Below are 15,227 nucleotides of genomic sequence, written 5' to 3' on the forward strand. Positions count from 1 at the left end.
CAATATCAAAAAGTACATATATAGATTTACATGTCTTTAAATACACACTCCTACATTAATAACAATAATTAAAATGCCCTTAATGTTACTGATTCTTAAAAAAAAAGTAATATAAATTTTAGCATTCTTCAGCAAAATTGGATATCTGAGCCAGCAGCCTCTAAATGTCACAGTCTCTTGAGCATGTCACTCAGTTCCCTGTGCATGTTTTCCAACTATTGGTAGGTAATAATATTGCCAGATCTTTTAAAATATCCCTTAATTACACAGTTGTAAATAGCTCATATATGATCTTTGCTACAAAACGTAATTTCTATTTTTGCCAACACTGCAGGCAAAGAAAAAAAAAAAAGGCAAAAAACCCAAAACCTTTCCTATATTTTATTGTAGGAATCAACTGAATGCTACAAATTCCCAAAAGACATTCTAAGTAGTAGATAGTGAAATAAATGTTTCATGCACTATGTCTGAAATAACAGTATAATTCTAAATAGGTAGGAAAATAAAAGACAAAATTTGTTCATGGCACCTTCACAATCAGAGAAAAGTTTATGATTACCTTAAGCACCTACAACTACTGATGAGTTTGTAACATTTTAAAGTTACATTTCCAAAACATAAAGGTGCATCTCCTAACACCATATTTTTATTAGGATGAAAACTTTCCATTAGAATACTCTGTTTTCAGACACAAATATATTTAATTCAGACTCCTACTGTTTAAACAAAGGTTTTAACAATAATTAGCTTAAACAACATTAATGGCACTTTTTGGCTGCACCCAAAACTCAAGCATAGGAAAAAAATATTTATTGCAATAATCTGACAGCCTTATCATTGAAGCCAAAAAGAAAAGCACACATGGCCACCAGAATTCATCAGGACACAGATAAAATCTTCCTAGATTCCTCTGTCAAAATGCTCTAATGCTGCATACTTACTAACTTTGCACAATTTGTAGAACATCAGGAAGGAAAAAAACACCTGGAGGACTGGGAGTTAGGGAGACTGAGACAAGGAGGCCACTCTTTCTCACACTAGCAGATAGGCATGGGAGAGGATGAGAAGCAGTGAGTGGGACGAAGAGCAATTTGTGGTTAACTGGCCAATGAATCAAGGGAGCAGATGAAAAATGCTTAGGGAGTTACGACATCCTGAGACTAGATGGAAGTTTGGGGAGCAGACAACTGGCTGGGTAAAATGACTGGGACTAGGAGGCTGGAGGCGGGAAGAGATTTAGAGACAAGTCAGAGGACAATCTGAACTACCCAAGAAAAGGGACTAGGATAAATTACAATACAAGAACAGACAGCAAGAGAAAGTATATGTGGGAATGGCAGAATTGGATGTGATCCTAGAGCGGGATACTAAAATGGATAGTTGTGTCGCGGATGCCAGCCAGGCACGAGCTGTGAACCAGGGAGTAACAAATCAACTGAGGAGTTAAGATAAGAACTGAGATAGCTCACCAATGTCACAGAAGGAGGCTAACATTTAGGTTCCCTCTGAACAGACCTTTGAAAGTGTCCAGAACTAACATTAGAAACATAGGGAATGAAGAGTTGATTTGCATAAACAGAGAGAAGAGGCTAGGACAGGAAACAAACAATCTAAGAGGCTCACCCATCATGCTGGAAACCCACATTCATAGCCCTCCTCTACCCTAAAGCATATAAAGTTTTCTATCAAGAGAACTCCCAAGCTATCAAGCTTCCTGCTATTCTGCAGTAGGTGGATTCAGAAAAAGCTGCCACTCTCTCCTGTTAGTACTGTGTATAAACAATTAAATATTTATTGGCATAAAGACTGGAACTAGATAGTTTAACTATTAGCCTATAAAGTATCAGAAGAGTCTCGCCTCAATCCTTCTTGTCCTCAAGTATCCTCTTCGATCTAAACTACCTAAACAAGTACTGAGACAATGGGAGAATGATCCTGCAAACTTCTGGTCAAGACACCCACCTGAGAAGCAAGATGTTAGGATCCTAGTCTATACTCCATGATTATTTAACTTTTATACAAATTAGAGCAAGTTCAAAAGAAGATGATAGAATTCCCACCCCATACAGAACACGTTCAATAGGTGGAACATACATATTCAATTTCTTGTAAGCAAAGTACGATGAAGAGAGACTTCTAAATACTGAGTCATTACAGCAAAGACAACGAAAAGTTACTGCTGGGTTTTTTTTAATAATTCCCTTTAATTTTCATGCAAGAGCACAAAAAATGTTTTGTTTGGAATGAAATATCAATTGTTTCATCAAATGTTACAGTGTCTTCAACTAAGTAACTTTTTTTTACCCTCATCTTTGGACAAAACTGACACGTACATTTTCTTGTTTCTAAATTGCAATAAAATTTGCGCAACCATAATGCAAAGTGGTATGAAAAAATGTCTTGGGGCTCTCATACTTAGCACTCTTACTCTCCTTGCAGCTCAGATACCCTTCTGTAAAATGGGAACAATTTTACCTTATCAAGATTTTGTGAAGATAAATGAACATGTAAATAATCAAGAAAACTATGATTGCAAAGCCATTGACACCATGAGCACCCTAGGAAGCCTTGATTAAATTAATAACCTTGCCAGCAGAGCAGGAACCGAATACTAATGAGAATATGAAAAATAAGAAAATTTAACAAAGAGAAGAACAACAAAATATTGAATACCTGCACAGTGTTTGCTCCCTATCCAGCTTCTAGCAAGAACAAAGATCTACTGAAAAAAAAAGTATTAGGCAGTTCTTCAACTAAAGATGAACATAAAGATCATTATAAAGATGTGAATTTAAAACTGCACAACCTTACTTCTAGTGCTTCCTAACACCCATATACCTGACTCCGCGCCTTTTAAGGTCATTTTTCTCCATAGTAAAAACATTATATACAGTGTTTGAGATAAAAATAAAAAACTCAGAGGTTCATCTGCCTGGTTTAGGGTAACATTTATCCCTCAATATTAAGAAATCGACTTAGCATTTACACCTATCCTATTTGCTTCTTTCAACTGAAACCAGGCAAAGCCAGTGGTTTTGAGGCAAAAACCAGATGGAGAGCTCACATCACTGCAAACAAAAAGCTGTTTTCACATGGCCTTTTATGAACCAAACAGAAACGAGAGACTCTGGCACAACTCAATGTTCTACAAGACGTGCACAAAGGGCCTAGTTCTGAGAGGTGCTGCAGGTCTCTGGGTACTGAGCACTACAGGATCAGGCCCAACTTGCTAATAACTTTTCATAGGGTAGTAGGGATTAACCACAATGTGACTCCTGCAGTCATTTGCAGCCTGAATGAAACAGGAAAAACTCCTTTTGACTTTGCAAGGAAAATGTTAGTGCCTTTTCCTTTTCGCTAAGAACAGCCCCTTTTCTTTTCCTTAGACAAAAAAAATGTTTTTTCTCACTAGGCTTTACTTGGAAATGCTAAGGATGTGTCACCCCCTCCACAGAATGACAGGCCAACAACCAGACCTTCTTTAACAGAGGACTAAGTTGTTGTTACACAGCCAATAAAAAACTATTGAGGTGGAATCAACCACAAAACCATGGGTCCTCTGTCTGTCCAGCTCCCTTCCCAGGCACTAGAAACCTCAAATTCCTGACCATGGTGACAGACTGGAGGAGCTGCCAAAAGAGTACACAGACATGCTTGCTGCCCCCTATACCTGCCAGACAATTTCCTCTCCTAGGAAAGCATACAGAGCAATAGAGTAGAGTATCTTCTCTCTATTATGTTTCCCAGGCTATAAATATAGCCTCATCCATGGCCACAACTCTCTTTCACGGGGCTGCTTTAACATATCCAAAATGATCAACAGCTCTATAATTAGCGCAGCTACCACTATTAACTGTTTAAAGTTTGGACACTAAAAATTCCATGTGCTGTACCTTGAAGTTATGATTACTATTTTTTCTTAGAAAACCCTTAAATAAGGCTATATGATTAGGGTGAGAGAAACACCATAAACAGTAGTTAACTGGACTGTCTCTTAATGCTGGGCACCAGTATGAAAGGAAAAGTGAAGTTTCAGACTCTTCCCTGTCCTTCGGAACCTAGCATCAGAGAGTTTGAAGAACAAAAAGTTAATTTTGATCAATTCAGCTGCTTACCTTAGGAAACCATTTATGCAGATGGAATGTGAAACTAGTCAAGACTGTGGCTTGCAAAGTCTTTTTAAGTAAGGTAAGAAATCCTTTAATCTCCTAATTTTTCCCAGAGTTGTCAACATTGATACCTGTAGTCAGTGGCAAGTCTGCTAACTTGACTGAAGTCTTAAAACATGAACAGGGATAGATATTTCTAAACGGGAAAACAAGTATAGAGGCTCCAAACTCCCAGACTTCGCCTACTGCTCCTCCAGCAGGATTAGACCATTTTCACTGTATAGCTACAGATAAGTATTTATCAATTACAGGCTGACAAAAATATTTGCAGTTTTTAGGTCCTTGCACGTACAATGAGATTCTTCTGAGTGTACCAAAAGTAAAACAGCATGTAGCACCTACTGCAGTAGTTCTCTCTAAAGTCTTCTCTTTTTCTTTAAGAAACAATCTATCCAAGATAATACATAGTCCTTCACCCTCTGTGTGATCCAGCCATCAAAGCTGGTAGAGAATGTTGAATTATCAGAGGAAGGGAGTATAGACCTGCTAGTGTAGCAAGGAAACAGTATCCTCTGTACAGACCTGAGGAAGGGTAACTAACTAGTCTGTACACCAGAAAAGCTTCATAGTACTGCAAAGTATCCTCTCAGTCATCGCTGCACTTGGGTGAGTGGCTGTTTGACTTCAGCTATAGTTTTAGGAGTAGCCAAAGCCACAGAAGCAATAAAAGCTAGAAATATTTCAGTAGAGAGGCTGAAGTCTTCATTTACAATCTTCAAACCAGCTGAGGATTTGGATTTGCTTCCAGTCACAAATAAACAAGGGCTAAGCCTTTTAACCTAGATGACAGAAAAGACCTAGTAGTACTAGTTAAATGAGGAAGGCGAAACAAAAAAAGAAAGAAAAAAAGAAGGGGGGGGGAGTCCTTTTTAAAGCCAGAAATAAAAGCGTCCTTTTGGGTCTGGTCTACTCATTTACACGTGCACGCACACACAAAACCAAATCCAACTTGTGCCCCTGCTACTAACCTGTGCTGGCATTTACATAATGCCAGTCTGTAGTCTGCTGTGTGATACATAGCAACCTGTATATCCCTCACCATTATAACCCTTAGACCGAGAGCATTGCGCTGGAAAGAAACATGTAGCACTGCTAAAACATGCATTTTTGTAGAGAGAGTCTTCCCCAAGCATTTTGGTCTTGGTTTTGTTGTTTGGTGGTGGTTTTTTTTAATTAAAAAAAAAAGTCTGACGATATTGTGAATACTGTAGAAGACTGCGGTTGTGTGATAAGATTATCAAAGGAAGGATGTAACATAAGCCTGACAGTTTACAAACACAGAATTCAGTTCTTCATGTAAATCAGATCACATAGAGTAAGCAAATAGGATCACTATTTACAATAATCACCACTCTAATTCACAGATTATCTCAAGAGTAGATGGTAACAGGAAAAAAAAAAAACAAAACAAAAAACAACACACCACCAAAAGAAAAAACCCACAAAACCCAACCTTTTCTTTCCCCAGATGACCCTTTACACATTAATTGGCTTTATTTGGCCACAACTTAGAGGAATTTCAATTGCAGACTTGACATTGCAGAGAGCAAAGTGTAAAGATTTTGAATGCTGTAATCGTTCAGAAGAAACGTAGAGCCTCCCCCTTCCCTTCACAGGCATCAGCTTAATTGTAAGGAACATGGTTGCTACACAAGTGAATTCAGTCCTGTGGTTGGTTATTGCAGCAATGAAGATTCTCACACACTATCCACATGAGTTCTGAAAATAGCAATGAGCATCTGCTCTGTGAAGCCTACCCCATCAACTTTCCTTCTACTATTTGTTTCAAAAAGTCTTTCAATAAGTTTATGGTTCCTGACACCAGAGTAAAGGAGTAAAGCAACATCATGTGAACAAGATCTCAGGCTAAGTGAAATAACATTCCTGGTAACCCTTATCTACAGACTATGAGATGACTTGCTGGACAAATTAACCAGTCTAGTATTAGATTTACTTTGCATTAACTACTGTCTGACCTGCACTGCACATCTATACACAAGACCTCTACTGTGCATTTATGTCTGATATATTTAAGAGGTATATCTTAATTATAATCTTCTGTTCATTTCAATTAGTTATTTTAATGCAAAATCAGTTCTTATATTTAAAACTCATTCTTCCACTACTAAACTAGTTTGTCACATCTGTTTTGAAGCCATGCAATGTCATATCTACTTAAATTTTAACTAGGCAAATACCTTCCTCATCAGGAAGAGAGTACATTCTTTTTCTAAGGGTGAAAAGCTATGCAACTTCAGTTTCGCTTGGACAGAGAAAGTTTAATATCTTAAGCTATTTTGGCCAGTAAACTGTTAGTATTACAAAAAGTTTGTCCACAACACAACAAAGAAAAAAGTTTCAAATAAATAACAAATCTATTCGTTTACCTTCTCCTTTAGTTTTCGTGATTTTAAAAGTTGTGGAGTGTGTATTTTCAACTTTGTATACACAAGACTGTAAAACAAGTTAGAGAAAAGGCTAAATCTAATTATCCCTTCTAGTTTCATAATTCCTTCCTAACTCAGCCAAAATCAGGTAGACAAATATCACTGCAACTTGAATTCACGTTTAGCTATAGAATCTTGTTTAACTTCAATTTTAGGGGATTCTGAGAAGGGGACATGCTTCAAAAGTATCTGTATGTGCATTAAAATAACACTGACATCAGAATTTAGGCAATCCAAAGATGAGCACTAACAAAAAACTCCCGCAAACCCTAGAAACATGAGGATATAAAACTTAATCTGTACCCTCCGTATAATTCAACTGTACACTGCCTCCTTCTCTGGATAACTGGAGTTACCATCAACTGCTGAGTTTTGAATATTGTTGAATAAGCAAATAAACACAGTGGGCAAATATGGCTAGTACTGGAGAAAATACTTTGCTCATGGGGTAATGGGCATAAACTTGAACATAGGAAGTTCCATCTTAACATGAGAAGGAACTTCTTTACTTTGAGGGTAGTGGAGCACTAGGGCACAGGCTGCCCAGAGAGGTGGTGGAGTCTCCCCCTCTGGAGACATTCCAAACCCGCCTGGACGCTGTCCTGTGCAACCTGCTGTAGGTGACCCTGCTCTGGCAGAGGGGTTGGACTAGATGATCTCCAGAGGTCCCTTCCAACCCTAACCATTCTGTGATTCTGTGATTCATTTACTCTAACTATATGAAATCTTAGTTCTAGTTATCCCAAAGAACCATAAGATATTTTTGTTAAAATGATGAAGTCATAGCAAGAGCTGCCACCTAAGAAACCCTTGTTTATTCTGAAACATTAGCTGAGAAGTGGGTAGAGTAGGTATATTTTAATTTAACGTGTTAGGTGTTCAGATTATTGAAAATTTTAACAGAAATTAAAATTACAATTTTAACTAGACAGCGTAGGCATTTTCTTGCCTTGTTCAGATTTAATCTGGGGTTTAGGAGTTCTTATTTTTAAATAAAACAGTATTTACTGAAGCAACAACCACCACCCATGAAAGCTAAGGTAACTGATGTAGCAAGACAAAGAAGTGATGAACATAAAACACAGCTTTGAACATAAAACCTCAGAATAAGGCTCTATCTTAATAATAAAATTAATGAGATTAGAATGGGCCCTCAAGAAATTTTAGTAACCCAGAATTTTGTAACAGACATTGAACTGTGAGATGACTTAGTGTTAAAAGTAACATTCCATTTCTATGACTGTCTTAACACGCACTGCACCCTGCAAGGAACAAATACGCCACTACACATGCACTAATTAAATATTTATAGTAAGAAAAAATATGGGACATCACAAAAGCAGACCATATTGTCTAAAGATACAATTCTCTTCTATTATTCTAACTAGAAAACAGAATCAAGGAGACACAAGAGTTAAGCTCTCCTGTTATTATAGCTGAATAACTAACATTTACACAGTCTTTTAAAAAATAATGAGATACAGAAGCCAAAGTATTAGTTCGCTCAAACAAGGATGAAGATGCAACTCTCAAACTCTTAAGAGAAGCAACATCCTGAAAAAAAAAACAAACCAGAAATATTTAAAATGAATCCACTTTCTTTCACCTCTGCCTCCTCATTAGTATGGGTTTGAGGCGCTTTCCTCCAGCAGCAGGAGCCAAGCTCCCAAGCAAGTGGCACACTTTGTTCTATGTTCTTTCAGGATATGGAATTCCTTTCCTTGTATCCTCAAAAAAAAAAAAGAGTTAAAACTCTCATCCTGACTCTTTTTGGCTGTTTGAGAAAATTTCCAGCTGAACTCACATCACTAAGTGCTATAGGGTTACAAGTTATCTAATCGTGTGTAAATGACCAAAATACTGGAAGATAATGAGTCGTCTGATCAAATGTAAAGTTTATGTGCACTTACTCCCAGAATTCCATCACTGGAGAAGTGGCATTTTGTAAAGAGACTTGACTGCAGTTGCTCAGATTAAGTTTTTGAAATTCCACACAATTTTCTATAAAAGAAGAAAAAAAGGGTTTGCTATATTGACATGTAAGTACATTTCTTCTTGAGCATCTTCTAGTTTATGCATCTTGTAAAGCCACCATTGTATAATACATTTTCTCTTTGTGGTTAAAGAATTTCTAGGTACACTGCAACACCACAGCTGCTACTTCTGCAACACTGTATTGTGATCACCAGATCACAGCTACACCCCAGAAAATGATCCATGCCGTACGCTACATTGTCCTATAGCACTTTCCAAAGGCACAGTTGCCATGGCAAGGGCCAATAAGACATCTGAGGCAGAAGAAAGATGCTTTGAGAAACTGAGGCAGCTGACTGGGAGTTACAACATGCTCCTAACTCCAGCTACTGGTTCAATGGCCAATGGTAACAACTGGCATACGAAACACTGCCAGCAACAAGTTTCCACTTTGCCTTAATATGGCAAGTGAAAAGTCACTCTGGCAATAACTATTATTTCTAATACAGAGAAAGGAGATCAAAGCAATGCTGAGCTGACATTTAGTATTTGAACAGTGATCAACATTGGCTAAGCTCCTTTGCAGGGTTACCAAAATTGATACTAAAGCCTTACACATCTGTTGCACCCAAGACTAGTTCCCTAACATAACCTGAACTGCAAATTTCAGATAGCTTTAGGTCTGCCCAAAGAACATGATAATGACCAAATAATAAAAACCATTAAAGACAGTACAATTGGTACATGATTTGAAACTGGAAAGTAATATAAGGAATAAATGCAAAAACTTCAGGAACATGGAAATAAGGGCATTGGTATGTATTCCTCCCCATAGATGTTTGCGATCTTCAAATGCAGTAAGTAGAGCATAAAAGATAGAAGTACCAATGAGAGGGCAGATGAAGAGCCCTATACTGCAAATCCTTATGAACACACACCTCATCTTTCATGTAAGAGGCTACTTTGCACGCAGTAAGAATTATTTATATGACTAAATTTTCAGAAGTAGCTTGATGAACATTATCCCTCAACATCTGGCATTAAAAAGAGTGAATCCAAAGTTCCATATTTAATATTTTCCTCTCCATTTAAATTCCTCCTGATTTCATTAGAGTGAAAGAGCAAGATTGTAACCTGTCATCAGCTCTTCAGTAGAATTCATTTACTGTATTCAGGGAGAATAGATGATTGCAAACGAGAGTCTTGGGATTTAGCCAGAATATCTTACAGAATTAACAAAATCCAAAGTCATCTTCTGCTGTCTAACATTGTATTCTGCAGGAACAAATGCTTATACAATGACCTAAACCAAAAAACGCATGAATAAGTCCTCATTCCAGGATTCCTTTATCATGGTGTAGCGTGATGTGATTGGCCCATTTCCCCAGACTTTTCTACCAGAATAATTTTGTTCCTGCATTTTAATAAATTAATCAATTACTTGGAAGTATTTGTATAGCAATAATCTCATCTAAGGTCATACCTGTATTCCATTCATGCCCACAGGTAGCCCAAGGAAGCTCTGTAGTAAAGCAGTTAAACAAATAGAAGATAGCCCATGCTAAAATGATGATGTAATATACATTTAGATGTGCCTCTATAACCTGGGTAGCATATCCAATACCTAGACAAAAAAAAGTGAGACACAATAGAAAACTTTTACTTTTCAGGTAGTTAAAAAACAAATGCTTACTGCTTTACATATATCCTAACTTGAATTTTGATAGAATTTATTTTACTTCAAACAATGCATTCTTCCGCAGTAGAACACAGAACTGTGTGTTACCTTCAAATAGAGGGCAAACTTTCCTCCAGCATGTAATGCCTCCTTCACTAGTAAACTGTCCCAAGGCCGTCTCCAAGAAAAACACTGGTATTCCACAGCAAATAAAAAAAACCACATACGGGATGAGGAAAGCACCTACAAGCAAACATTGAGGGGGCATTGGTTATAATGGATACAGTTCCTTGACAGCACAGTGAGAAATTTATTTTTTTAATAAAGAATCACCTATTAGCCACCTCTCAAGGCATCATGCTGAAAGTGCAGAAAGGGTTTACTCCTGGCCCCAAATATCAAAAGTTAACCTGTAAGCTAACGTCATGGACTAAAAAAGACCAGAACAAAGTTCCTCAGTATAGTCTAAATTCTGCTCATGAGTCTCTCAAACGCAGAAAAGACCACAGTCTTGCTCATTCACACAGTTCTGCTCTGATCATCACAAAGTCAGTCTACGCTGTCTAAGTCTTCCTTGCTTTTCTCAGGAAAGCAGCGATGAAGAAATGTTATGGAAACTAAATCCAAGAAGCCCTTTATGTTATTTGGATGAGCCTGATGATAAGGATCATGAAAAGGAACTGATGATATAAGCTTCAGAACTACTTACAAGAACAGGAAAGTAGGGCTTGTCCTTATCAGCTAGAAATATTAATGTGAAATTGTAGGAAAATAACAAAGCATCAACGTTTTTGTTAGATGCTAACGCTACAGGATAGGTAATTAGTAGTACAATTCAATGCTGAAGCATTGTATACAACAACAACAAAGAAATCTTATCTTATCAATTAGCACAGAGCAGAACTGTATTATTTAACGATTGATCACGTTATTAGGTACAGCACCTAAAGAACACGGCTGTGAAGTATGCCGAAGCAAAGAAATCTGAGGAGAGAGAGAGATATATATTAGACATAATGTCACTTGCTAATAGTGTAGATTTGAAGCATTCCATTTAGAACTGAACCTAAATAATAAGGAATAGTAAGGAATAAGATACAGCCTTTTGACTGCGTAGAGAATCTGTTAACATATACGGCATAAAGAATTTTCTTCCTCATTCCTCAAGTACTCAGACTTTCTGATGAGTCAATGGATGAGGTGAAAAGCAAACAACTATATTGGTTTAGACTGAAACAAGGAAAGAAGGAAACAAATACTGAGAAGAAAGCACAAAATAACTGATTCTGCCATTTTTGCTTACACCAAGAAAGTTTTACTGGTTTAACCAGGCAGACTAGTGCAACAAAGTACTGCACATAATAATTTATCTGAAGTTGTAGGAAAATTACAAAGTGCTGTCTAAGTTATGATGATAAAAGTTAGTAGAACATACATGATGTGTTGTATCCAGGCCTCACAACCTACTTGCTCCCAAACTAATAATCCCACAACACTAATTAACTTCATTTAAAGTTCCTATTAAATGAAGTAAGCATCCCACCATTCACTCAATTTCAAATCAACACAAGGTATGCTAAACACAAAAGTTTTGGTGGATGCAGTTTTTTCCTCGGAAGATGCGTTTTACCGTGCTGTGCATCATTGTATACATTGATCAGTTCTGTAGAGCACTAGCAGTAGCAGCATTTCTTCCTTCAATGGAAGTCCTGAAGATCAATTTGATCATTAATGAACAGCATCTTAATAGCTACCCCTCTAATACTAAATCTCTGTCAGAATATTAACTATGAGCAAAATGTTTCTGAATACACTTCAGGAATATTTCTACAACTACAAGGCAAAGAGGTATCCCATTCATGTTCTTAAAAAAACCCAACACACCAAAAACCAAACACCACAACACACCCACAACCTGCAACAATTGTTATGCTTTAGTCACTTTGATTAGAAAGTTGAGACAACTAAATACAGCTGATTTGACTTGCAGTTTCTTTCTTCAGGCCCAGCACATCAAGAGACATCTCTTCACAAGTAGTCTCTTCCCTCAACCAGTGAATTTGCCTATAGTTGAATCTCGGCTACGTCTCAAGCAATACATGTGGGTTTCAGAAAGAATGGAATCCTTACACCTAAAACGTGGTTTCTCTGTATGATTTATCCTTATAGGCTGGGTGAACTGCAATATCAAATCCAGCTTGGCCCATTCATACACACAATCACAGCAAGTTTAATATGTCAACTTGTTTAAACTGGAAGCATTAGCTTTGACTCTATTTTTCCAACACTGTTCTACAACAAGTATACATCATGAAAATTAAAGGCCATCACATTTCCCAGCTTGCAAACAGATCATATTCCAATAAATACCTAATTCTAAACATGCAAAGAAACTAATTTTCCTAAAAAAACCCCCCACTAAATATCCATAAGAACAAATTAAAGTTATAGAAGCTTATGCTTACACCACCTGTTATGACTTAGAGTAAGAACAAAGAGAAGTCCGACCTCAGAAGTTCCATATGACTGCTTCTAGATTTGTTCTGTATCTAGCAAGTTACTTCATAACTAGCTTATATATCTTACCATCGTCTTCACTTACCACACACTAAGTAGCTTTCAGTATTTACATCTGATGCATCAAACAAGTCCAACTCTGGTCTAATTCCAGCAGGGCATTCCAGAGAGTTACAAAAACACAGGTCATAGACCAAGTCCTCATTGAATAACACTGAAGTCAATGGCAAATTTCCCATGGTGACAGGACATGACCAGTTAAACCACACACATTGTATTCTTTAAGAACAGAGTTAATGGTGATTAAGTACGATATTTAAGTAATTACTTTTTCACCAATCAGCCCAAAACATGGTTAAAAATTTTTTCTACCTAATGTTATACCCTTAAAAATGATAGCATCACATTTTGACAAGCTAGCATATACATACAAATGGGTACAGAAAGGTCACTGTGTAAACAAGATCTTCATTATATACCAAAAAAAAAATTTTCTATCTTTTCCTCTGTGAAAATTTCTCTGGGAAAACTTTGACAACCCAGTAACTGTTTTGCATATCATACCCAGCATATTAATATTTGCATACCAACGGCAGTACTTGGTAGCATCAGTCTGAAAACAGGTGAATTCTTGTTATCTTAGTTTTGCCAAAGTGCAGATATACAAAGAAAGGAGCTGCAAACCATAAAGACATCTTCCACAGTAGTATTAGCCTTACAGAAAGAGCAGACAAAATGGGCCAAAACCATCCCTGAGTTCAGACAACCGTGCCTAGTTTTGGAGGGACAAGGGAAAGAAACTTGGCACAGCATTGTTAGCACATAAACCTGTTAAAGAACAGATCTTTGCATATCAGCCACTCAACATATTACTTTTCTGCCAGCCTCTATGCTTACACTAACACTGATTCAGGCCTTAAGTGGGGAGAATGTTGAATCCAGTCCACAGAATTCTAAACTAAATTTTTAATTTACTTTTCTTTCCTCATTGCTTTGCAAGTCACAGCTGACATGCTTATTCTAAACTGTCACAAATCTTACATAGTCTATACTTAACTATAACCAATACATGCTACATGTTACACTTTTGTAGAAGTTGTCTGTTCTTTTTTTTTCCTCAAATAACATTCTTATTCTAAATTTTATAGGGTTTGCTCTCTTTGAGTAAGGGGCAGCTTTTACATCTTCCCCTACCCTACGGCAGTGATTTGGGAAGTAACAAGAAGGGAAAACCCAAAAAAGTATAGTTGAGGTAAAGAAATTTTCATATGACAAATTAAAAAAACCTAATCTTCGTAGCATTATCAACAACAATATTCATGCTCTCCAAAGTATACTGTTGTGAAAAATAAACCGTTACATTCTTTTCTACGTCAGCCAAACTTATTTAAGTATGCTTAGGTCTTTATTTACATGCAGAAGAAAACACACAGTATACGACTATAACAGAAGACTTGATTCTTCCACATTAAAAATCTTATAGAAAAAAATATTTCCATTTACTAACACAAAAGAAACTTGTGGAAGTAAGCCACACAATATTTGTGGAGGAGAAGGACAGAGAAACACAGCTATTTTTTTTTTCTTAGTTGTCAGATGCTTGATACTTCCCTATCAACAGATACACTGAAATCTTGAATACCCATCTCTTAGCAGTGAAAGAAATCACTATAAAGCATTCTCAACTGTTTATTTCCCACATTTATGGTGAGCTGTAAATCAACATATGATGCCATCTTACCTCCTCCATTCTTGTAGCAAAGATATGGGAATCTCCATACATTTCCCAACCCAATAATCTCCCCTGCCACAGAAAGCACAAATTCAACCTTATTGTTCCAGTGACCTCTTTCATGAACTTTCTTATCATTGCTGTGGACGAGGTTGGTACTTGAGGCTTCTGGGTCCAAAACATCTTCTGGCTTGCCGTTAATTATAGGAATAGTCTTTTCAGCTGTCATGACTGTTCAGCCTAGGAGAGAACAAAAGAAAAACATACAGATGTTTTAAGTCACTTGTTAGTAATAACCTTCAACGACAAAAGAAGTCCCTCACCATATCATTGGCTTCTTATTACCCACATAAATTTACAGGTGAAAGTGAAGGAGGCAACTCTGTAAGGCTGGAAAAGTTATAAAGAGGAAAAAAGGAAAAGGGGGGAGGGAAAGCTTATGTATAAGGGGAGGAGAAGATCTCCAAGTTGAGAGAGGCAACTTAGTAGTACGACATTGTTTTAAGGTGCAGATACTGAAGCCCTTCAAAAATCCCTCCCCAAGCACGGATCCCAGCTTCACTAACCTACCAGAGAACACTGATCTCCTGCACCTTCTAGGCACACAATTGAGAGCAGAAGAAGAAAGGTATGTGGTGAAGGGGGCCTGAATGGTTCTGGCCTGCCTGGAGGAGTAAGGGAGCTCCCAGACTACTCACCCAGGGCTCTGC

The 15,227-nt window shown here is 37.3% G+C and overlaps 1 protein-coding gene across 1 annotated transcript in view; it reads right to left on the reverse strand.

Moving 5' to 3' along the window:
* SLC6A11 (solute carrier family 6 (neurotransmitter transporter), member 11) overlaps positions 1–14,746 on the reverse strand; it is a 105,360-nt gene extending 90,614 nt beyond the window's left edge. The window contains exons 1-4 of the mRNA XM_009889940.1: positions 14,527–14,746; positions 10,377–10,511; positions 10,074–10,214; positions 8,527–8,617 (exon numbers count right to left, since the gene is read on the reverse strand). Coding sequence (XP_009888242.1) covers positions 8,527–8,617; positions 10,074–10,214; positions 10,377–10,511; positions 14,527–14,746 — 587 coding nt within the window. The remainder of the gene's footprint in view (positions 1–8,526; positions 8,618–10,073; positions 10,215–10,376; positions 10,512–14,526) is intronic.
* Between the last annotated feature and the right edge of the window lie 481 nt (positions 14,747–15,227).

The sequence above is a fragment of the Charadrius vociferus genome, unplaced genomic scaffold (genome assembly GCF_000708025.1).
Source record: "Charadrius vociferus isolate BGI_N301 unplaced genomic scaffold, ASM70802v2 scaffold67, whole genome shotgun sequence".
Taxonomy (NCBI): domain Eukaryota; kingdom Metazoa; phylum Chordata; class Aves; order Charadriiformes; family Charadriidae; genus Charadrius; species Charadrius vociferus.